Source organism: Erythrolamprus reginae, chromosome 1 (assembly GCF_031021105.1).
Source record: "Erythrolamprus reginae isolate rEryReg1 chromosome 1, rEryReg1.hap1, whole genome shotgun sequence".
NCBI lineage: Eukaryota > Metazoa > Chordata > Lepidosauria > Squamata > Dipsadidae > Erythrolamprus > Erythrolamprus reginae.
In genome coordinates, this window is record NC_091950.1 from 344,804,041 (window position 1) to 344,827,833 (window position 23,793).

Sequence of the window (23,793 nt, forward strand, 5' to 3'; positions counted from 1 at the left end):
GCGAGCGAACAAGCGAACGAGGGGGCGGGCGGCCCCGCGGGCGCGCGCAGTCGGCCGGGCCCCGCGGCCTCTCGGCTCCTTTCGGCGATGGCGGCGGCGGCTGCGCCCTCGCCGCGGGACCCGGCCGGGGACTGGCAAGACTTCTCGGGCTTCCAGCCTTCGTCGGAGCCAAGCGGTGGCCTGGAGCTCTCGGAGACGGCGGCGGGCGTGGAAGGAGGCCCTTGGGACGGTGGAGGCGACCTGGGCACCGAGCTCCCGCTCTGCTTCCAACCGGCTCGGCTGCTAGCTGAGCAATGCGTAGAGCCGGAAGCCCTTCTCTCGCCGCAGCCCCTCAGCGAGCGGAGCGCCTTGCACGAAGACGAGTGAGTGGAAGCGGCGGGTCGGATTCCTTCCTCGGTGGAGGAGGAGGGAGCCTCCCCCCTCCTCCTCTCCCCCCCCCCCGCCCCCCCCCCCCCAGTCGCTTGGCGGGAGCTCCCTTTGCCTTTGCAAAGAGTGAGGTTCTCCCTCCGGTGGTTGGAAAACTTCTCCGGGGATTGTGGGACGTTTTCAGAGCTGGGACTTTTTGTCCTTGTGTAAGGGATATATAAGAAATGGGGCACCGGGTGTGGGAGGAAGAAGTAGTAATAATAATAACGATAATAATAATAACAATGACAATAACAACAACAAAATAATAATAATAATAATAATAATAATAATAATAATAATAATAATAATAATAATAATAATATTGCATTGGCATCCTTCAGTCTCAAAAGACTGGTATCATGCGCTGGAGGAGGAGGAGGAGGAGGATAATAATAATAATAATAATAATAATAATAATAATAATAATAATAATAGTTGGAAGGGACGTTGGAGGTCTTCTAGTCCAACCCCCTATGTTGGCTATCCAACATCTTCCTAAAAACTTCTAGTGTTGGAGCATTCACAACTTCTGGAGGCAAGCCGTTCCATTGATTGATTGGTTGGTTGGTTGATTGACTGATTGATTATTTATTTTAATTGGATTTGTATGCCTACTCTCTACTACTGTCCTATACATACAGTAGTATGTATAGTAGTAGCCTAAATAAACATAATGTAAGAATAGAATAGAATAGAATAGAATAGAATTCTTTATTGGCCAAGTGTGATTGGACACACAAGGAATTTGTCTTTAGTGTACATAAAAGCAAAAGATACATTGTTCTAAGAATCACTTAATGATTGTCATAGGGGTCAAATAAGCAATGAGGAAACAATCAATATTGTTCAAAGTACAGTAGTGATTTAATTTCAAGTAAAAAGTAATGATGAAAGAGGACAGTAGGACAGGGACAGTAGGCACAGTGGTGCTCTTATGCACGTCCCTTACAGACCTCTTAGAAATGGGGAGAGGTCGACTGTAGACAGTTTAAGGTTAAAGTATTTGGGGTTTGGTGAAGAAACCAGAGAGTCAGGTAGTGCATTCCAGGTGTTGATCACTCTATTGCTGCAGTCGCATTTTCTAACTGTCAGGAAATGTAGGGAAAGTAGAGAAAAAAGAATTGTAGCAGCTTCAGTATACCATTCTTTGCTAATGGAGAGCAGCCCCTGACAGAGTAATAGGGGTATTTGCCAGCCCTCTGGGAGTTACAGGGAGGACCTAATGTCTAGTAAAGTCCCAAAGGGGGAAAGCTTCAAGGTCCTTTCGCCTTCACTCTGACTTGGACTTTAAACTTTCCAGCACAACCAGACTGAACTCTGTATGTTAGCAGCATTCCATGGACTGGGCGCTGGGATTTGGTGAAAGGCAACCTCACCTGACTTGGAATCTGATCCTTTTGTGTCTTATACTTAAGGGTAGGCCTTTTCTCAGGGTCCCCAAATGCCCATTTTCTGTGCAGACCCTCATGTTTTTATTTTAAGAACTTGAACTGTTGCAGTCTTTTTTTTTTAAGCAAAATCAATTTTGCAGAGACATAATTGGATCCTTCCAAAATCCACATTTCAGAAATGGTCTCAAACATTCTTTTTTCGCTAGCATTTTTTGCTGATTTGCAACCCTGACTTGTATTGATGTTTACTTCATTTAAGGAATTGGAAACATTTTAGACTACAATCTCTGCTCCAATATAACCATTGGTATGGGTATGTTCTGTAGTTTGCATCAAAAGCACTTGCATGCCCAAGATGTAGATTGAGAGATGGTGGGAACGGACAGATTAACACAGTTGGAAGGGACTTTATAGGTCATCTAGTCCAACCCCCTGCCCTACATCTTCCTCTACCTAGGATTGAACTCACAATCTCCTGCTTGTGAGGCAAGAGCTCCACTTCTAGGCAACAACAGAGTTCAATTTATTATCCACTTAATAAATTATGCTAATGTTAATAATATCCATATCATCCAAAGGATATATATATATAAGTTTGAGTTATAGTGAATGAATGAATGACTCAAGTCAGCTTTGCATTGCTAGAGCAGCTAAAAACTGTAGAAACTCCTTCTAAATTCACCTGGCTTCAAAAACGTAGGCTAACTATAGCATCTTTGTCCCATACCAAAAATTGGAAGGCAAGAACGAGCCATGGCTTGATAATGGAAATATTTGAAACCTCTTATGTAATACATCAAGCCAAAATAAGAGCAAATTATACTATTTTTTTTTCTTCATGGGAAGCTTGAAATAATTACAATAAATGGGAAGAACATAAATGCAGATGAAGGTCAACGGTAGCTAAAGTACTGGCAGCTGTGATTTCTTGTGTATTATAATCTATGTTCTGCTTTTATAAGCACTTAGAAAATGTTTTTCTATTACATTTATTTATAAACAGATGCTTATATAGTTTAACAATTTTATCCTTCGGCAAGTTGGTACAGTGATACCTTGTCTTACAAACTTAATTGGTTCCGGGATGAGGTTCTTAAGGTGAAAAGTTTGTTAGACGAAACAATGTTTCCCATAGGAATCAATGGAAAAGCGATTAATGCGTGCAAGCCCAAAATTCACCCCTTTTGCCAGCCGAAGCGCCTGTTTTTGCGCTGCTGGGATTCCCCTGAGGCTCCCCTCCATGGGAAACCCACCTCAGCATTGCAAAAACACTGAAGTCCTTGAAACCCCACCTCCGGACCTCTGTGTTTTTGCGATGCTGCGATTTGACTGAGGCTCCCCTTGCTGGGAAACCCCACCTCCGGACTTCCTGCTGGGATTCCCCTGCAGCATCACAAAAACACAGCAGTCCGGAGGTGGGGTTTCCCATGGAGGGGAGCCTCAAGGGAATCCCAGCAGCGCAAAAATGGGTGTTTCACTGGCAACGGAAGTCTGGAGGCAGGGCATCCCAGCGGGGGCAGTGGGTTTGTAAGGTGAAAATAGTTTGTAAGAAGAAGCAAAAAAATCTTAAACCCTGGGCTTGTATCTCGAAAAGTTTGTATGACAAGGCGTTTGTAAGACGAGGTATCACTGTATAAGATATGGGTGTCAAACATGCTGTGTCATGTTTTGCGACATTTTTCCCATTCACAGAGCTGGGGTGGGCATGGATGCATGCAGCCCATGGGCCACTAGTTTGATACCCCTGATAAGATAAACCATGAGGATCTTTAACCAAATCATAACATTGCATGCATTCTCTACTTCTTTTTAATGCAAAATTGACTGACTCAAATCTAAGGCGAGAGCTCTAAAGGCAAAGGTCAGACCCAATGACGGATATTTTTGTGGTGGATGATTCCCATTCATGGCTGTGGCTATGAATATTGACATACTTTACTTTGGAATAAATATGGTACAGACACTTTTAAAAGCAGACGCTTGACTCACTTTAGAATTTTAGTTTCTGCATATTGTAAGGACTGGATTTTTTTTCCCTTCCAGGATTTGGAATGCTCTGACAGATAATTATGGTAATGTAATGCCAGTCGATTGGAAATCATCCCACACCAGAACTCTGCACTTGCCAACCCTGAATCTTTCTGAAAAGGGAGTAAGTATTGCCAGAACAATTTGAAAAATGTTCCTTTTGTCATTTAAATCCGTGTCCTAGACATCAAATATTACATAAACCATCAACTTAATTAAAGCCTCCTTTTGTCATACCATTATTAGCTTTCTGTTTCTGTTGGCATCATGTGTTTTTTTCTTCAAAATTTATTTAACATGTGCCCAAGGTCCAATAAGATATGTTAATTCTAAAAAAATGCAAGAATTATCACATTAATGCTAATTCCTACATTTGCATTCCTGCACATTTCATGGATATGTTGTTTAAACCAGAAATCAAGTAACCAGTAATAGTAACTGACACAAGAATAAAAGCAGACCTCTCTTTCATTAAAAATATATGCAATATATTATATCTTCTCAGCTAGTATAACGCAAAAGATAGAAGCATTTAAACTTTTTCAGATTGCCCTGAAAAGCTCTCAATGCAAAAACTCCCTTGAGTAAAAGTCAAGAGCTTGGGACTAAACTGATAAGCCCATGACATTTTCTCAGCAGTGGGGCAGAAGGAGGTTCTCCATTACTTCCTCCTGGGATAATTTTTATATTATTATTTCTTGCTGCAATTACAACCCTGAGATTCCTATGCTAAGTGTTTTGGAATCAACGAAGTTCAGATGGGCTCTATCACTTACCTGGATAGATCTACATGTTGATCCCTAGAACTGAATCAGGAAATCCATGGAAGAGTTTTAAGGTTTCTAAAAGAACAAAACTGTTAAGAAATAATAGATATTTCCTTTACTGAAGATCTACCCCTAGAACCTATCAATGTATAATGTGTTTATTGGCTGGACTGTCACAGAGCCTGACATTGATTAGGGGTGCCCAGCTGGATTCCATGCCTAAGGGAAGATTCAATCCTCAATCGCTTGGCTTCAATCTAGCATTTTATTATGCTACACTGGTTGTCTTTAACAATTTTGATTATGTATCTTATTTATTTTGAAAAATAAATTTGACAGTGGCTTTGGACCTCACTATATGTTTAAATATAAGTTTACTTCTTCTCCAAAGCCAAAATAGAATCCAAGGTCATTAGTTTGTTTTAGGATATCAAATCACAGAATGGATTGTATTAAATTGATTCTTTCAGGAATAAATGTGATCTGTGAACTGGAAAGACGGGTATCTATTTATTCCGTTCATTCAAATTAATCAACCTGAATTGCAGAATATGGTTTGTAGGTTTGAACTAGATTTTGATGTGTAGGTTGAGCACCCATAATAATAATTTTGGGGTGTCAGTATTTTGAATCCTTAAGCATTTTTAAATATACCATACATTATTATTATATAATTAAGTGTTATGATGTTTTGTTGATTTCTCTATCTCTTTTTAATAACCTGTTTTATTTCTAACAGGTCAATGATAATTTGAACCTTGACTTGTCAGATGATGAAGAGTTGAGAGACCAGCTAGACATGCATTCTATCATCGTCTCCTGCATCAATGAAGAACCTCTCTTCACAGCCGAACAGGTAAAGTCCGAAAATAAATTTGTGCTCATTCAGCATCAAACACTAGATAGAGTGCAGTACTGCAGGCCACTAAAGCTGACTGTAGATCTGTAGGTCAGCAGTTCATATCTCATCACCATCTCGAGGTTGACTCAGCCTTCCATCCTTCCGAGGTGGGTAAAATGAGGTCCCGGATTGGGGCAATATGCTGACTCTGTTAAAAAGTGCTCTTGCTAACATGTTATAAGCCGCCCTGAGTCTAAGAGAAGGACAGCATTAAAGTAAGTAAGTAAGTAAGTAAGTAAGTAAGTAAGTAAGTAAGTAAGTAAGTAAGTAAATAAATAAATAAATAAATAAATAAATAAATAAATAAATTTCATCTTTCAGATGTTTGAACTGCTTAGAAAAAGCCTAGTAAAGATATGACCTAATACAGAATAACCCGTGCATTTAAATGCAGAAGAGATTTACGGTTTCATTTTTAAATTAGAACTTATGAGAGAGTTGTGAATTGCCTTTGCCTTCTGCAAGTCTTCTACTTTTTCTTAGAACTCAGTGGGATGAGCAAGGGGGGGGAATATTGTTTTCATTTTACTAGGGAAACAACCATTTTGATTATTTTTAAAGGTGGTTGAGTTAGAGGAGGAGTATGGGAGGAGGAGTTTAAACCAGGGGTCTCCAACGGTGGCAGCTTTAAGACTTGTGGCTGGCTGAGGAACTCTGGGACTTGAGGTCCACAAGTCTTAAAATTGTCAAGGTTTGAGACCCCTGGTTTAAACCCTTTCTTCTCTCCTGTTACTCTTAGCTAGGTATGTGTATGACAGAGAGAAAATTAATGAAATGCTTGCATATAAATGGGTGGATGTGTTGCAGGCTCGCAAGCTCATATTATCACTGAAAAGCATTTTGATAGCAAGTTCTAGCCGCCACCACCACCCAACCATGAAAAATATTCCCACATTTGATAAAAGTTACAATATTCAAAGTAGTTTTCCAACGTTTTATGAATGGCAGTAGGAAAACAAAGGTATGCTACAAAAGAAAAACCAAACTCCAGCATGGCAAAACATGATTGAATAATCAGATAGAATGGTTAGTATGGTAATTTAAGCCTAAAATCATCTTTACTTGTATGACTTTAGTCAGCTGTGTGCATGATGAACCATGTGCAGTCAACTTCAGATATAAAAGACATTTTTGTATCACCCGTTCAGTGGACTATAAGATTTGTTCTTTAAACCAGAGGTTTTACTGCAAACAATGCCATTTGCCTCCATTATGTAATTCCGTAAATCATGAACAAATGGTGGAAATTTAGATTTAATGAACATTCAAATTAAGCAGACATCTTCTCCACCTCCCAAATGTCTATTAAAGAAATATTTTATTGTTTTTGCTAGAGCTCAAATGTTTACAAAGCTGTGAATCTTTAGATTTTTAGCACACATTAGGACAGTGATGGTGAATCTTTTTTCCCTTGGGTGCCGAAAGACCATGAGTGCATGCTATCACACATGCCCGAGTGCCCACGCCCATAATTTAACACCTTCCCCCACCCCCCAGAGTCCCTGTGGAGGCCAGAAATGGCCTGTCCCTAACTTCTAATGGACTTGTGTTTCACCTTCCCCAGGCTCCAAAGGCTTCCCTGGAGATGGAGGGTAAAAACACCCTCCCGCATCCCCCCAGAGGCTCTCTGGAAGCAAAAAACGCCCTCTCAGAGCCTCTGTCTGAGCCAAAAATCAGCTGGCCTGCACACACATGCATGTTGGAGCTGAGCTAAGACAACAGCTCGTGTGCCAGCAGATATGGCTCAGCGTGCCACCTGTGGCACCCATGCTATAGGTTCGCCATCGCTGCATTAGGGGAAGGTTTTTGAAATGCCATTTAATTTTCAAGATGTCAACTGCTCTGAACCAAGCTCTGTATATATAGAGGACTTCTGGTATGAATGCTTTGTTTTGTTTTTATTTATGGGATTTATCTACACCTCAATCTTATCAGACTCTTAAGATACATGAAAAGTCATAATACTAACAACAACAATACGGGCATCAATCCCCCAAGGTTTTTTGAAAGAGCTAAGTTTTAACCAGGTTGTAGAAAGCCATGAGAGTAGGAATCATCTTTGCCTCCGGGGTTCAGTTGTTCCATTGGAGGGGAATCCAGAGAAGAGAGGGGGCTCATCAATTCTTATGGCAGTTGACCTTTCCCAAGCCCTTAACCATCCCACTCAGTTGATAGCAATAGCACTTAGACCTATATACTACCCCATAGCGCTTTACAATGTAGAAGCATTATTTGAATATTGCCTTCAATAATCTGTATCCTCATTTTACCAACCTCAAAAGGATGGAAGGCTGAGTCAACCTCGAGCCCTTTTAGGGTCAAATTCCAAGCTGTGGGCAGAGATTGCCTGAGCCTGGAGTTTGACTACTGCACCACCAGATCTGTTTAAGGAAGGATCTAGTTGGGAGAAGTACTCTCTTAGATAGTTCTGGCTCCAAATTATATAGTATTTGAAAGGTAGCAACCAGTATATTGAATTTCAAGCAGAAACATACTGATAAATGATGAAGCTCCTACAAAATGTGTGTTTGTGAGTGAGTGAGTGAGTGTGTGTGTGTGTGTGTGTGTGTGTGTGTGTGTGTATCTTCATTATACAGATGACTTCTACAATGCTACTGTTTTGTTTTTCTTTTTTCTTGAAGCAATCAGTGAAAAGGAATATCAGAATGGTAGGGAAATATATCAATTGTATTCACCAGCTATCCATTCACTACCGCACTGGTGGAAGATATTTGTATTGTACTAGCTCATAAATGCACGGCTGCGTTTTAGCAACAGTTTCAGTTTCCTTTCATGTTATCTGTGCAACATTATTTAACTTCTCTGATTAGACTACTTTATTAGTCATTCCTTCCATATCAGTCTTCCAGCCATTGAATATCCCTTGAAAAATATTTTATCTAAAAATCCAGCAACCCAGATCAGACCTTGAAATGATAGCCATGCAAGGGAATGAGAAGCTGTAATACTGTCACCCAGTCACAAGTGAACTGCTGCATCATGTACCTGTATTACAGTTTCTGGAAAGTCTGCCAGATCGGTTAGAGGTGGATAATGTAGAAACATGCTTCCTGTTCAAATTGGAAGCATTTGTTACCCAAATCCACGTATAATTGCTGGATTAAAATGTAACTCACTTTGCTTCTCAACATCATGCTTGTTTTTCATAATCCAACTAGACCCTGCTTTGTTAATTTTTCAGACAATGATTAAAACATGGTTTTTCTGACAGGCTTTCATTTTGCCTCCTTTCAGAGTAGTGGTGGATTGTTTTAGTTTTTACTTGCAGTATTTGTGGATTTTATCATTTCTCTGACTTCATTTGTAAATTCCTTGGAAATGTATAATTGTGTCTATATCAGTATAAGGATTGACTAACTGAACAATATGGTATTAATGTATGACTATTGTTTCCAAGGCAGGAATGGGTTTTCCATGGTTAATAATTTATAAACAATTATTTATATATAAATCATAATTAACTTTGGAGCAGCACAGTAGCCTAGAAGTAGAACTCTGACTTCAGAATCAGAAGGCTGTACGTTCGATCCTAGGTATTGTCAAATATTTATCTCTCTGGGCACTATGAGTAATCCTCTGCTGTGAACTTTATGTAGGCATCAAGAAGGGCATCCAGCTAGTAAATGCTCAAGCTCCATTTAGTCGCCCCAATCTTACCTGATGCAAGGGATAATGGGATTGATAAAAGAAAAATAATAATAATTAACAGATATTTCTCTATTTTTTAATATCATCCCTTGATTAGACCATTTATACTTACCGTATTTTTCGCTCTATAAGACGCACCTGCTGATAAGACGCACCTAGATTTTAGAGGAGGAAAATAGAAAAAAAATATTTTGAGCCAAAAAGTGGGCTAAAATATTTATTACAATAACATAGAAGGGTGCAAAGGAAGCAAGGAAAGGTGTGAAAGGGGAGAGGAAGAGAGGAAGGAGTGAAAGAAGGGAGTGAGGGATGAAAGAAGGGAGGAAGGAAAAGGAAAGCAAGAAATGGAGGGAGGGAAGGAAGGAAAGAAAGAAAGAAAGGGGGAAGGGACAGGAACAGAGGAAGGAAGCAAGGAAACTTATGAAAGGGGACAGTAAGAGAGGAAGGACTGAAGGGAGGGAGGGAAGAAGGTAGGAAGGAGAAAGAAAAGAAGAAATAGAGGAAGGGAAGGTAAAAGAGAGAAAGAAAAAGAGCAAGAAAGAAAGCAAGAAAGAGAGAAAGAAAGAAAATGAAAGAAAGAAAAATAGAGAGGGGGAATGAAAGAAATGGAAGGAGGGAAGGAAGGAGAGAAAGCAAGAGAAAGAAAGAAAGCAAGAGAAAGAAAAAAGAATGAAAGAGCAAGAGAGCAAGAGAGAAAAAGAAAGAAAGAGAGAAAGAAAGAAAGAAAGGCAACTTCAAAGAAAGGCTCACTGAGCATCTCTCACTCTCTCTTTCTATCCCTCTTTCTTTCTTTCTCTTCCTTTCTCTCTCTCCTCTTCCTTTATCTCCTCTCTCTCCCTCCCTCTCTCTTTCTCTCCCCCCTCTCTCTCCCTTTCCCTCTCTCTTTCTCTCTCTCCCTCTCTTGCTATCTCTCCCCCCTTTCTCTCCCCCCTCTCCCCCCTTTCCCTCTCTCTTTCTCTCTCTCCCTCTCTTGCTATCTCTCCCCCCTCTCCCACTCTCTTTCTCCCTCTCCCTCTCTTTCTCTCTCTCCCCCTCTCTCTTTCTCTCTCTCTCCCCCTCTTTCTCTCTCTTCTTCTCACTTTCTCTCTCTTGTTTTCTTTCTGTCTCTTTTGCTTTCTCTCTCTCTCACTCTTTCTCTCTTGTTTTCTTTCTCACGCTCTTTCTCTCTCTTGTTCTCTCTCTCTTGCTATCTCTTTCTCTCCCCCCTTTCTCTCCCTCTCTCTTTCTCTCCCCCCTCTCCCCCCTTTCCCTCTCTTTCTCTCTCTCCCTCTCTTGCACGCGCTCCCTATCTCCCTGCTAGCCCACTCGGAATATTCAAAATAAGAAAAACCTTTGCCGGCATTTCCTCTCGGCGTCAAGGAGGCGCAGCGGCAGGCGGAGAGAGGGAAGGGGGGGCAGCGGCATCCCTCCTGGCCTTGGCGGGCCGCCCGACCCTCCCCACCTCCTGCAAACGCGGCGGGGGGAGAGCGAGGAGCCGGTTCCGCCAGGCGCGGGGCTTGGCTGGCTGGCTGGCTGGCGGGGGGAGCGCCGCTGGTGGTGCGGAGGGAGACCCTCCTCCGGGAGGGAGGGGGCCAGGCAGCAGCTAGCCAGCCGGCCGGCGGGATGGTGCTTCCGAGTTCGCAGCCAAACTTTGCACAGGCGGCGGCCGGCCGAAAGGAACGCTAGAGCGGGCGCGCCTCCAGCCGCAGCAGCTGGGCTCAGCAGGAGAAGCGCCAGGGTCCCCCCATTATTCAATTTCCCCGGGGCCCTTTGGTAAGTATATCGCCGCCCCCCCCCCTCTGCTCCAGCGCCTCCCCCCCCCTCCCTGCCTGCATCTTCGCTCCATAAGACGAGGGTGATTTTTCATCCTACTTTGGAAGAAAAAAAACTGCGTCTTATGGAGCGAAAGATACGGTATACTTGAACGGTCTTTTAGTGAGTAAAAGTTACTATTAAGCAGTTTCTACAAAAATAAATAATCGATATAATTTTGTCTTTTACCCTCTATAACTTTATGTGTATGGAAGGTAATTGAAGAAATAGAGGAAATGATGCAGGAATCTCCGGATCCAGATGATGATGAAACACCAAGCCAGACTGACCGTCTGTCCATGCTGTCCCAAGAAATTCAAACACTTAAAAGGTCTAGTACAAACCACAATTATGAAGAAAGTAAGTGATGTTTACTTGTATCTTCTGTTTGATGTTTGTCTTAAAAACTATCCTGCATTTAAAGAATATGCTGCTGTTATACACATTTTTATAGTATCCCCAAGATTTTATTATGCAGTAATTACAGTACTTGCATATAAAGTATATTTGGAAGAATCAAAAATGAGTCATGTATTTCAAACTTCGGAAAAGAGGCCAACAATACAATATTCTTGAAAGGCTTTCTCAAAATTAGTTGTGACTTATCCTATTCCTCTATTTTCTAAATACTGTTGTACCAAGAACATTTTTATCTTTCTCTCAGATCTTTATTTTCTGTTGCTGAAAGAAAGTAAAAATTTACTATTTTCTTTTCTTTCTTAAAGAAGGCAAGGTAAGAAAGTACGCAGTTGCATTAGATTATGTAAATGGATGTTGTCTTCCAAAGAAACAGCCCATAATCTGCAGGGATTGTACACTTTTTTGTAGGGCTGAAAAGTTTATAGACTCTCCCAGTACGTGGCTTTCTTTTCTTAATATGCAAATATGAGAAGAGAACTGTTCTTTAAAACTGATAGCACTTCTTCAAAATACAATTTCAGTCTTCTGTTCTGGAATATAGTGGTACCTCTACCTAAGAATGCCTCTACTTATGAACTTTTCTAGATAAGAATCGGGTATTGCCTCTTCTCAAAAACCATTTTCCACTTACAAACTCAAGGCTCTGAAACTGTAACCAGAAAGGCAGAGAGAAGCCTCTTTGGGGTCTCTCTAGGAATCTCCTGGGAGGAAACAGGGTTGGAAAAGGCAGAGAGAAGCCTATGTGGGGCCTCTCTAGGGCTCTCCTGGGAGGAAACAGGGCCTCCACCTTCCCTGTGGTTTCCCCAATAGCACACATTATTTGCTTTTACATTGATTCCTATGGGAAAAATTGCTTCTTCTTACAAACTTTTCTTCTTAAGAACCTGATCATGGAACGAATTAAGTTCGTTAAGTAGAGGTACCACTGTACTTCTGTCTAGCTATTGAGAAAACTATTTGCTTCTATTCTAGTTCTCCAAGATAAACTACCAGATCTACATTCCTTTCTTGATATTATTCATGTTGTTACATGATTTTATATGTTTATATTGACTTGATTCTGTAATCCTAAACTATTTCAAAGTGGGTATAGGGGTGTTTATAGCTTTCAGCTGGTAAATACAATAGTACTAGTTTGTATCAGTTTATGGGATGCAGACTCGGTTGGTCGGCAGAACCAGAGTTTTAGTTTTCCAAGCTTTCAGACTCGTGCTGGGCCCATTTTCAGGGAACTTCTCTCTCTAGACATATGTTAGAGAAACGTTTCCTGAAGGTGGGCTCCAGCATGAGTCCAAAAGCTCGGAAAACTAAAACTCTGATCCTGATGACTGACCCAGATTAGATCCTGTAGCATTATTCTGGGACACATACAGTAAATTGGCCTTCATTTGTGCATGTATGTCTGTAATTAGAAGGTGCTTCTGATATCAATAAAGAGAAAATTTGCAGTTGTGAATATGAATGATTTAAATCAGTGTTTTTCAAATTTGGCAACATTAAGACATGTGGATTTCAACTCCCAGAATTCTTGGCTGTCTGGGACATTTTTGGAGATGAAATCCACACATCTTCACAACGAGAAACACTAATTTAAACTACTGAGGAAAACAATCTAAACTAATCTAAACTAAGCTTTAAAAAAAACTGATAGCACTTCTTCAAAATACAATTTCAATCTTCTGTTCTGGAATACTTCTCTCTAGCTATTGAGAAAACTATATTTGCTTCAATTCCAGTTCTCCAGGATAAACTACCAGAAGCTACGAGCTGCAACTTTGTACATGCTAAATTGAATTAAAAACAATTAGAGGGAAGGGGAGAATTGTACTGTTGAATAGTTCAGAATTGTTTTAAGTGGTTTTCTTTAAAGACTATATTTACATGGGTGGATGGGGATTTTTATATATGTAACTAGAATAATGGAGCAGTTTTTAATCTAAGTACATATTAGAGAGTTAGAATATGTTTATTAGAGGAAGCATTGTTGGAAGTAGATTTGAAATCTACTGTTTTAGAGATCATCATGTTTTCTGCTGTTTTGAAAACAGGGTTGCAAAAACTGTCTGTGTCTGAGTTAAATGACCTCTTAGAAGAGATTGAGGCAGCCATCAAGGACTACTCTGAGGAGTTAGTGCAACAATTAGCCCTACGGGATGAATTGGAGTTTGAGAAGGAAGTAAAGAACAGCTTCATATCTGTCCTGATCGAAGTACAAAACAAGCAACGAGAACAAAAAGAAATGGCGAAGAAGAAAAAGAAGTTAAAAAACAGCACTCCTCAGAACGGAAAGCAAGAAAAAGGCCATCTGCCTGGAACAGTAAGAGCTTTGCATTGTGCCTCCCTTATTTGCATTTTAACTTTATATAATTTGATCTCTAATTTTTCCCCAGTTATTCTTACTTATGGTTAAAATGAATAATAGTAAGCAGCATTAATGATGACATTACATCACCTCTTTTGGTAAACAATGGTTGAATTTCACATACTTTGATAGGTATAGAAATATTCATAATCTATTTTTTTTCTGATCATCACTACTGCTGGTGAAGTTTTACAAGACTCTGAAGAACTACTACTTTCTCAGATGATCAGTGTTACATTCTTACTCTATCCAACCAAATTTGTACAAGTAGTCTTTTTATCTCTTTGGGTAATTGTAAACGGAATGAGGGGGAAATTCGGGAAGTGTTTGATCTGTCCTGATCGAACTATTTTAACTTTGGTTAACATTTATTATTGAAACTAGTATTTTTCAGCAGAGTTCTCACAGGTATTATATTTGTTCAGTTTATTTAAGTAATCATTGATGCACAAACATACTTTTTTTTTTACCCGGAGGCTATTTGAAGTTTCCACATTATTCTTCCTCTCATTAACTTCATTTCATCACCTGTATATGTAATCTCCCTGTTTTGTCTTGTCCATCCACCTTAGACTATAGAATCTGCTGGTGTTATTATGTATAGTCTAAAGTGCCTGGATAGATCTTCTTAGGCATTAGAGTACTTCCCAGAATTCACAATAACTTTTTAATCAACACAAGGCTTTCTCGATGTTAGGATATTTTGCAAACCAGAAAAAAACTATCCGCTGATTTCATTAAAATCTATGTTTACTGTGTGAGCAAACACATTGTCACTAGAGCAGCAGAACCTGAATGGAAATTGTGGCAACCCAGCTCTCTGAGCAAATTCCCTCTGAAAAGGCAATCACTACAAAGCAGAATTGTAACCTTAGTTTTGGGGGAGAAAAAGGGGTGGGGGGATTCTGCCTACGAGGTATTCATCTGGCTATCCTCCTTAGTCTGGTCAGCTTCAGTGCATTACTTGCTGGTCTTGAGCGTAAGCGTGTGCTTTTTATCCCCTGGTTGGGAATAAAAACAGCTTCTAAAGCACAGCTGATCGTAGGAGTGAGAAAAGCAGGCGAAGTATGGAAGATCTCTTCATTCAATAACGCTTCATTAGGGCTAAAGAAAAGCTTCAAAAATGCTATATTTGGAATAATAAAATGCACCCAAATTTTCAGCCTCTTTTAGGGTGGTAAGTGCGTCTTATACTTTGAAAAATACAGCATATAAAAGATTAAATATAAATCATACTTCTTGTAAATAAGGAAGAAGAAAAATAACTTCAGTATATTGTAAAAAGTATATCATTTGAGAGACAACCATATGTTGCAAACACTTTTTTAAAAGACTATTTTCCTGCTGTAATTTATGTTATATAGAAATAATGTGATGTGACCTATAATTTAACCTTTTATTTGCCAAAGTAATTATGAGGTCCAATGAGTAATCAACTGAACCTAGATAATAAATGGATTAATTATCTTCTACACTAAGGTCAACTGAAAATAATATTCTGCAGAGCTTTAAAGCTTTGTACAATTTTATTTCTACATTGTCTTTTATTGAGAACACCCTCGGGTAACTTAGAATAGAAATGGAAATAATCAATAAAGCACTGTTTTAAACACATATAAAGACTATAAATTGACAAGCTAAGCTGCATAGTAAAACAACTGGAGTAAATGCAATTTAAAAATCAAATGTAAGAATAATTTAAAAATCAAGGAAAATATAACAATGATTTGCCTGATGCCTACAAGGTAAAGGATTGGGTGCCAGGCATCTTTTTCCAAAGGAGAATAAATGTATCATAACTTGGGGGGGGGGGGGGGCCAAACTTTCTTTTCAGTAGTGGGTTCTAAAACCCTTTACTACTGGTTCACACATACACGTGATATTTCTGTGCATGCACAGAAGCATCTGGGGTGAGTAGGCAGAACCTCCTGCTGCCGGCGATACCAGTTCTAAGAACTTTTCATCTAGAGCAGTGATGGCGAACCTTTCTTTCCTTGAATCCTGAAAGTGTGCATGCGTACGTTATCACATTTGTGCACATTCCCAGACCCATCATTTAATGCCCACCATGTGCTCCCTGTGCTGCCCTAACTCCCAAGCATAACACATGACCCTGCCCCTCTGTTTCCTGACTTCTGGTGGGCTCATTAGGCCTGTTTTTTGCCCTCCCAGACTCCAGAGGATTTCCTGGAGCCTGGGGAAGGCAAAAATATCTTCCCCCGCCTTCCTCAAGGCCCTCTGGAGGCCGAAAATGCCCTCCCAGAGCTTCCTCACGAGGTTAAAATCAGCTGGCCAGCGTGTGCATGTGTGCTGGAGCTGAGCTAGCGCAGTGGCTCGTGTGCTGGCCAATATGGCTCTGCATGCTACAGATTTGCCATCACGGATCTAGAGGAATGTATCAGCTGAATGCCTTAACATTCAGACACTCTCTCTACAGAAGTATAAGGGTGAGCAATCCGTATAATAGTCTCCCCTACAAAAATTGCTCCAGAACTGAGATGCATATCTTTTTCAACATAGATTTTCCTTTACACCTTAGATATCCTTATCTTAGAGAGCTAGAAACATAGAAGATTGATGGCAGAAAAAGACCTCATGGTCCATCTAGTCTGCCCTTATATAAGCAGCTTCTTCAATATCTGTTGAAGGATTTGACACAATAATGCTATTATAAAAGAAATATAGTTTTAAATTCATAAATTATAACATTAAAACTCTTGCATCAAGTAAGAGTTTATTCTGACAAAAGCTTGGTTGTTTAATATCTACATAAGAAGAATAGGAACATATAAAGTGAATATATCTTTAAAAGTCAGTGAAAATTTTGCAGATACTCAAAGAGGAACATATTCCCACAATATGTAACTTCTATGGATGAAAATGAGCATAATCTTTTCCCTGTCATTGTCACATAGTTTGTCGCACAATGTCTGTCTGTTGTAATCTGTCATTGATGTCTTGTACTTTAGGATCAGAAGGTAGCAAGAGAATGCAGTAATATTAGCTTGCACCTACTGATTAGAGTTTGTCTTCAATGATTCCACCATTCATTAGAAAAATAAGGCTGTTGGCAGCAAATGATTTGTTCTTCTCTATTCTTCTGTGGACATCATATAACATACCAATAATTTGTATGTAGATTATCTTGTGTACCGCAGATTATATTTCTCACATTTCTGTCATTAAAACCTGAGATCCCTCCCCACACTGAAGACAACTGCAAAGAATGAAATACATAACTGGGTTTGTTTTGTGTATAGAAACAGAATGTAGCTCACAACATAAACATCCCTTTCTTGTATCAGACACTTGTTCATTATTATTATTATTATTATTATTATTATTATTATTATTATTATTATTATTATTAATTGGATTTGTATGCTGCCCCTCTCCGTAGACTCGGGGCGGCTAACAACAGTGGTAAAAACAACATGCGACAATCCAATACTAAAGCAGCTAAAACCCTTATTTTAAAACCAATCATACATACAAACGTACCATACATAAATTGTAGAAGCCTAGGGGGAGAGAATATCTCAGTTCCCCCATGCCTGACGACAGAGGTGGGTTTTAAGAAGCTTACGAAAGGCAAGAAGGGTGGGGGCTATTCTAATCTCTGGGGGGGAGTTGGTTCCAGAGGGCCGGGGCCGCCACAGAGAAGGCTCTTCCCCTGGGTCCCGCCAAATGACATTGTTTAGTTGACGGGACCCGGAGAAGGCCCACTCTAATTGGTCGCTGGGATTCGTGCGGCAGAAGGCGGTCCCGGAGATAACCTGGCCCGGTGCCATTTCAGTACTGCAGTGTGGTTTCCATTTTCAATTAGACTTTTCCCATTTGTGAAGGAGAAACTTAAAAATATAGTCAGTTGCCACAATCCTGTTTTTCTGTCAGGATTTCTAGGCATAGAAGAAATAGGGTTTTTTCTTAGTTTATCCACACAAGACTAGTGTGGAAAGATCCTATGGGCTACCTCATATTGGAATAATGTCTAGTTGAAGAATGAAATATTGACAGATTCTACTATCTAGAGATCTAGATTTATTTCAAAAGGAATATCAAGTAAAAATTGAATTCCCTGCTCAGAATATGTTGTGCTATTTGTTGGCATTTCACACTTTCAGCCATGAGGAGCAAGGAAATGCTGTTTTTAATACCAAGAAGACACTGGATTATTTGATCTGTCCTTGTAATGTATAATGGAATTGGGCAAGGAGCAAAAAGCTTACAAGACAATGTGCTTTAGCATGCTCTATATGTGTAAGTTCATATATATTTAAATATATTATTTGAGATAATAAGCATCAGTCAAAGATCATTAATGCTAAACCAATCTTATCTTTGTTCTGTATATATGATATCTGGCTGGCTCCATTCCTAGATCCGTAAAGAGCAAAATATTTAAAAGACAGTGCTTTGCTCATTAAGCTATAGCTATATTTCACTTCTAACATTTACCTTACTGGCATCCCCCCAAAAAGACCTAACTAATACCTTTACATTTTTCTTTTCCCGCCCCTTTTCTGTCACGTCCTCACTCCTTATAGCGCTTCAGTATGGAAGGAATCTCAAATGTCATTCAGAATGGCTTTCGACAAACGTTTGGAAACACGGGTGGAGAAAAACAGGTGCTGGGCTACCTTCTGACTTTGTTTTCCTTGTGCTGTCTTTTCTATCTCTTTATACATTCCTGTCTTAGAGGTTGGCCGTTTCAGACTTCAGGTGTTCTCAGAAAGGGAGGAAATAACATTTCTATGCTTTTTCGCATCTTCCCTGCCTTAAAGCTAAGAACTGTTTACAAAGGTTTTCTTTCCTGAGTAGTTAAAGAAGCAGACAAGCCTTGATATGCAGGGGAGGGGAGGGAGAAGGAATAGAGTAGATGAAAAATTTTCCCCTTAGGGTTTATTTTAATTTTTCAAAATAAAATGCAGGCAACAGAATAATACATACTTGGAGTTAAATACCTGTCTAAGAAAGCAGTAATGAAAGATTATGTCAGTTTTAAAGTTTCAGTCTAGGAAAAGAAAAATGATCAGTAAACAGCATGCCTCATATCTTCCAAAATGGTAAAATCTATTTTGCTATTTTTAAGTTACAAGAAATAAAAACCCTCCACATTTTGTATGTTTTATATAGGAAGCAAATATCTGAAGAAAATGTGTGTTCCAGAGGCTTATGGAATATATGTATCCAAGCAGTATGTTGCAGGATCCAAATTGGGTTGGTCACAGAGTCCAGATCCTGGTGATCAACTGGATCCTGCAACATTATCCTGGGATACATATATTGGCTTTCATTTATGAAAGTAATATGTGGAATAAAGGGCAGAACCCTTCATTTTATGCCTCAGCTCAACACAAAGCAAGAAAAGGTCTTATTTGAATGTTTTTAATTCACCCAACTTTCTTTTTTATGATTAGGACGAAATGCAAATTTCATGGTTTCAGATAATTCTTTTTCCTGATTCTTCCAATCCCCATCTGTTTTGCTTAAACCTCTATCTGAGGAAGTGTGTTGAAGAACCAGAAGCAAACCCAGTAAAATAAAAGTATTGCTCATATGTGGCGCATGGATGCTGATAATGAAATACGAAAAACATATTTTACTATAAATTATTTTATTACACAAATTTAATACAATGTTACAAGTGATTTGCTAGATTATGATGTACCATTGAGCACATATGTATACTGTACTGTTGATAAAACCTTGGAACAAATTGACAGTGTTAATTTATGTTTTATATGTACATGGTTTTGATTAGTTTTCATGTGGTGGGTATTCTAGATTACAGGTAACTTTGGAATTTCTCATATAGTTCTTTGAAAGAAAAATATTTTTTTATTAATTATTTCTAAAACTTGAATAAAACGTAAATAATAAGGAGCTCATACATAAATAACATGGAGCTCATACATAAATAAAAAAGATAGTACAGGTTTGACTCATCTTAATGCAACATTGAAACTATTGTTAGGCAACTTTGAAGCTACTAATTTTTAAAGATTTTGGAATTAGATATATTTTCCCTTAGAAGACTAATAATGTCTATGTCAAGATCTGAAGTTATAAAAGTTGATAGAATAGAATTCTTGAACATAAGTAAAGCCTATAAACTATAGCTGTCCTTAGACATTAAATTATGTAATAAGTTCTAGATCAGGGTTCTCCAATCTTGGCAACTTAATGATTTGTGGACTTCAACTCCCAGAATTCCTGAGCCAGCCTGCTGAGGAATTCTGGGAGTTGAAGTCCACAAGTTATAAAAGTTGCCAATGTTGGAGACCCAGGGTCTAGACCAGTGATTTTTTCCTCGGGTGGCAAAAGCACTTGTCCGTGTGCTATCGTGCATGTGCCCACACCCATAATTCATTGCCTGGGATGGCAAAAAATGGCCTCCCCTGCCCCTCCGGAGGCCCTCTGGAGGCCTGAAACAGCCCGTTTCTCAAACGCTGGTGGGCCCAGTAGGCCCGGTTTTTGCCCTACCCGTGATCCAGAAGCACAAATGCCCTCCCCTATCTTCCCAGAGACTCTCTGGAAGCCGAAAATGCCCTCCCAGAACCTCCGTGTGAGCCAAAAATAAGCTGGCCGGCATACACGTTCACATTGGAGCTGAGCTAGGATAATTGCTCGCGTGCCAGCAGATATGGCTCTGCGTGCCACCTGTGGCACCTGTGCCATACGTTCGCCATCACTGGTCTAGACTCTAGACTGTAAGGAGTGTCTTTCCTGTTCTTTCAAGAAAGTAGAAGCAATAATCCTGCCTTTCCTATAGAACTAACGAAAAGAGGTGCTTGGATAGGTAACATTGCTTGCCATAAGCTAAGTGCTCTATGGACCATTTTCTAAAAATTAAGGCTTACTCCACTACCCTGATAGTCCTCAACAGAAAAAACTCTGTTTTCAAAACTAGAACCTAAATGTAGCCTAAGGGAAGCCACTCGAGTATTTTTCTTTATTCTTCGCAGTAGTATTTTTCTTTCAAAATGAAGTCTTTATTATTATTTATTTTCATAGCAAATCTCTCAATTTTTCCAATGTAGAAAAGTGACATATTAGAGAAGTTTGGCAAAGAGGCTGGAGGAACTAAAACAGAGAAAAAGAAGATAGCACAAAACAATTGGAGACATAAAACAGGAAGATTTTAAAAAAATCCTTGGCCTGCTGTCATCCAATTTATTGCTTTATAAACCAGAATGTCTTGTTTTTCTTTCTAAAAATGTGCTAGCCATGAGAATGAAGTGGCATGAGCATGGAAACTTAGAGATTGAAAGGAAGGGAACTTAACATTGCACTAAATATAATTGAGAATGATGCTATCTTTCAGCCATGCCAATGATTTACATATGCTGTTAGAGAGGTTGGGAGGGTGGTATAGGAAAAATACTTCCCTGTGTTCTTCAGAACTAAAGAATACTAGTCTGTCTGTCTCTTGCAACTGCATGCTGTAGTAAACTAATGTCTTAGCATAAACCCCTTTTCTTATTACATTATTACTTTTTTAATCTTGAGCTATTGGTGAGATACATAGGATCTCAATCTCAATAAAATAGATTATAAAAGCTCTCTGAACTTGGTTCTTTTCCTGCAGACATTTCATTACTCAAACTAGGTAACATCAGTGTTAATCTCTGATAAATTAATATCAGATCTAGACTTAGATTGGCACTAGACTAGCACTGATGATGTCATCTTGTATGGATAATGAAACTAGCAAGCAAACAAGCTCAAAGTACCAAGCATCCCTCATACATAAGTTCTACCTTGTCATCCATATAGGTAGCACATGTGCTAGGCAACTTTGAATCTCTGATAAATCTTAAGGAAAGTTTGAGAATTAGAAAGCATGTGATCTACTAAATCCAGACAGTTCCCATGGAACTTGAAGGATAAGTCTGAAGATTCATGTTCTGCCTCGTATGTTACCAGTCTGTCCACTGTAGCCTATTATAAATGGTAGAGTGTCTATATTAGCACCTCATTTAAGTGAACCATTGAGAAATCATTCCTCAGTACATGTTAAACCTTGTGCATGTATCTCTGTGTCTGAAGTGGAGAATATTTGTGTCACAGTTTGAAAGTGGTGCATGAATGAGGGATTTTTAAGCCTTCACAATACATAAAGTATGTGACCACCAATTACAGTCTTGACTCTATTACTTGTGCTAATTTAATAGTATCCTATCTATTAAAGAGGTGTTCATCTGCCCTTAGTGTAAAACCTACCAAAGTAAGCCCCTACCAGGAAGGGGCTTCATATACAAGTGGGTCTGATTAACGTGCATAATGTTGTGTTATTGATTTTATTTGTTTGTATTTCTGTGGGATGAATTAAGTTTTATCTGTACAGTAATTTCATGTTAGTGTAAAACTGTTTTTACTGATCCTGTTTTTTAATTATGCTATCAGTGTAATATAGTAGTGTGGTGCCTCATTATTACTCATTGCAAGAATATAATTCCTAAGAAATAAACCACACACAAAAAACCCAGACCTTGGAAATGTCCTTCATTTTGAAATAAAAAATACTACCCTATTTTTTCAAAAACATTGAATTGGTATTACTGAAGGTAATTGTCCGTCAATCTTAGAACAAAAATATCTCCTTTGTATTGAAATCTGTTGCTGAACCAAGACTATAGAATGGCCCTAAGATTTTACCAAAAGGAGCAAATGCAAATTTTTAATTATAAGTGTTGAAGAATTAAGCTTTGGAAAGGACGTATTACTTGAAGTTTTTAAATAACAATGTTCATTTAAAGTTGCCGATATAATTTGCTCTAAATTGATAATTTTTATCTTTAATACCGTAGACATGTAAGAAAAGTATCAAAGAGCTGGAAACAAAATATTGTTCAAAATAAAATGTAAAACTAAATGGGGCTTATTTCTGTTTCAGCAAAGCAGATACAGTATAATTTCAGGGAATCGCACATAATGCATATAAATCAGTGCAAGAAATAACAGCTAAGCTCAACTATATGGGATTTCACTGTTGCTCCTAGGTGTACCCACTTCTCAGCATAAATTGGCTATGTTGCATGGTCCTCTGTTATTGTTCACTGAGGGAGTTGTGAAGTTGGAATATAAAACTTGAGGGAGTGACCATAGATAGTCTGATTCTGGCCTCAAAACATTAAGACTTGAATTGACAGACATGATTTCACTGTCTGACATGCATATTGTTTATTTTTGGCTAATAATTATAATGCATTGGTCTTGTCTAGACTTCATTAAACACCATTTTATGGAATCGCCTGTTGTACTTAAAAGAAGTTTTCATTTATATTTTGGCTGTAAGAATATCTAATGTAAAAAATTTACTTCTATAGGGAATCACATAAGTGTTCTTTACAGTGTAGAAATTTTTTGAAAAGAATGTGTAATTTAGAAACTCAGAAAAAATGTGTGTACATTTTTAAAATTATCAGGATTGTCATAGGGACACTAATTTTGTTGTTATTTGCTGGGACATTTTTTAATTGTATTCACTGTGTTTCACTTTTTCTTAGATGTCATACAATAGAATTGAATTACACATAATTCCGTTTTGCAGAGTATAGCTACATGTAAGAACTATAATATTGCCAACATCAGATGTTTAGCAACTAAAGTTAATTAGGAAAATATTTTATAATAATCATAACTTTTGTTTGACAGTATCTGACAACTGTTATTCCTTATGAAAAGAAAAATGGACCTCCATCAGTTGAAGACCTTCAAACATTAACAAAAAGTAAGCACATAAATACGATTTGTTAGAGAAATAAACTTCCATGGGTGTTTTGATGCTGAGAAAAAGCAGCTTGATTTTCCAGAGTTTCTTCAGTTGAAGATTACTCTTGAAGGTCATTCAGTGGTTCTTTTCTAAATTAGCCAGGAAAATCCACTTTGCTCTGAAATGTTTGGAATTGGTCAGGAGTCTGCGTTTACTTCCTCTTCTCAGATATCCTACAATAATCCACCATTCCTATGTCTTGACTTTTTTGGAAGACTATATTTGTTTATCTCTTCCAGTAAAATCGGCATTGTTTGCCTTGCACAATTAACTGCTTA

General features: G+C 38.8%; 1 protein-coding gene across 2 annotated transcripts in view; it reads left to right on the top strand.

Moving 5' to 3' along the window:
- FEZ2 (fasciculation and elongation protein zeta 2) overlaps positions 1-23,793 on the top strand; it is a 28,313-nt gene continuing 4,520 nt past the window's right edge. Inside the window, exons 1-7 of one of the 2 annotated variants that reach the window (XM_070734111.1) lie at positions 1-362; positions 3,843-3,951; positions 5,334-5,450; positions 11,171-11,315; positions 13,424-13,692; positions 18,285-18,365; positions 23,398-23,473. In XM_070734111.1, coding sequence (XP_070590212.1) covers positions 88-362; positions 3,843-3,951; positions 5,334-5,450; positions 11,171-11,315; positions 13,424-13,692; positions 18,285-18,365; positions 23,398-23,473 — 1,072 coding nt within the window. In that variant the 5' untranslated portion in view covers positions 1-87. The remainder of the gene's footprint in view (positions 363-3,842; positions 3,952-5,333; positions 5,451-11,170; positions 11,316-13,423; positions 13,693-18,284; positions 18,366-23,397; positions 23,474-23,793) is intronic. The other variant, XM_070734112.1, reaches the window with a different exon arrangement.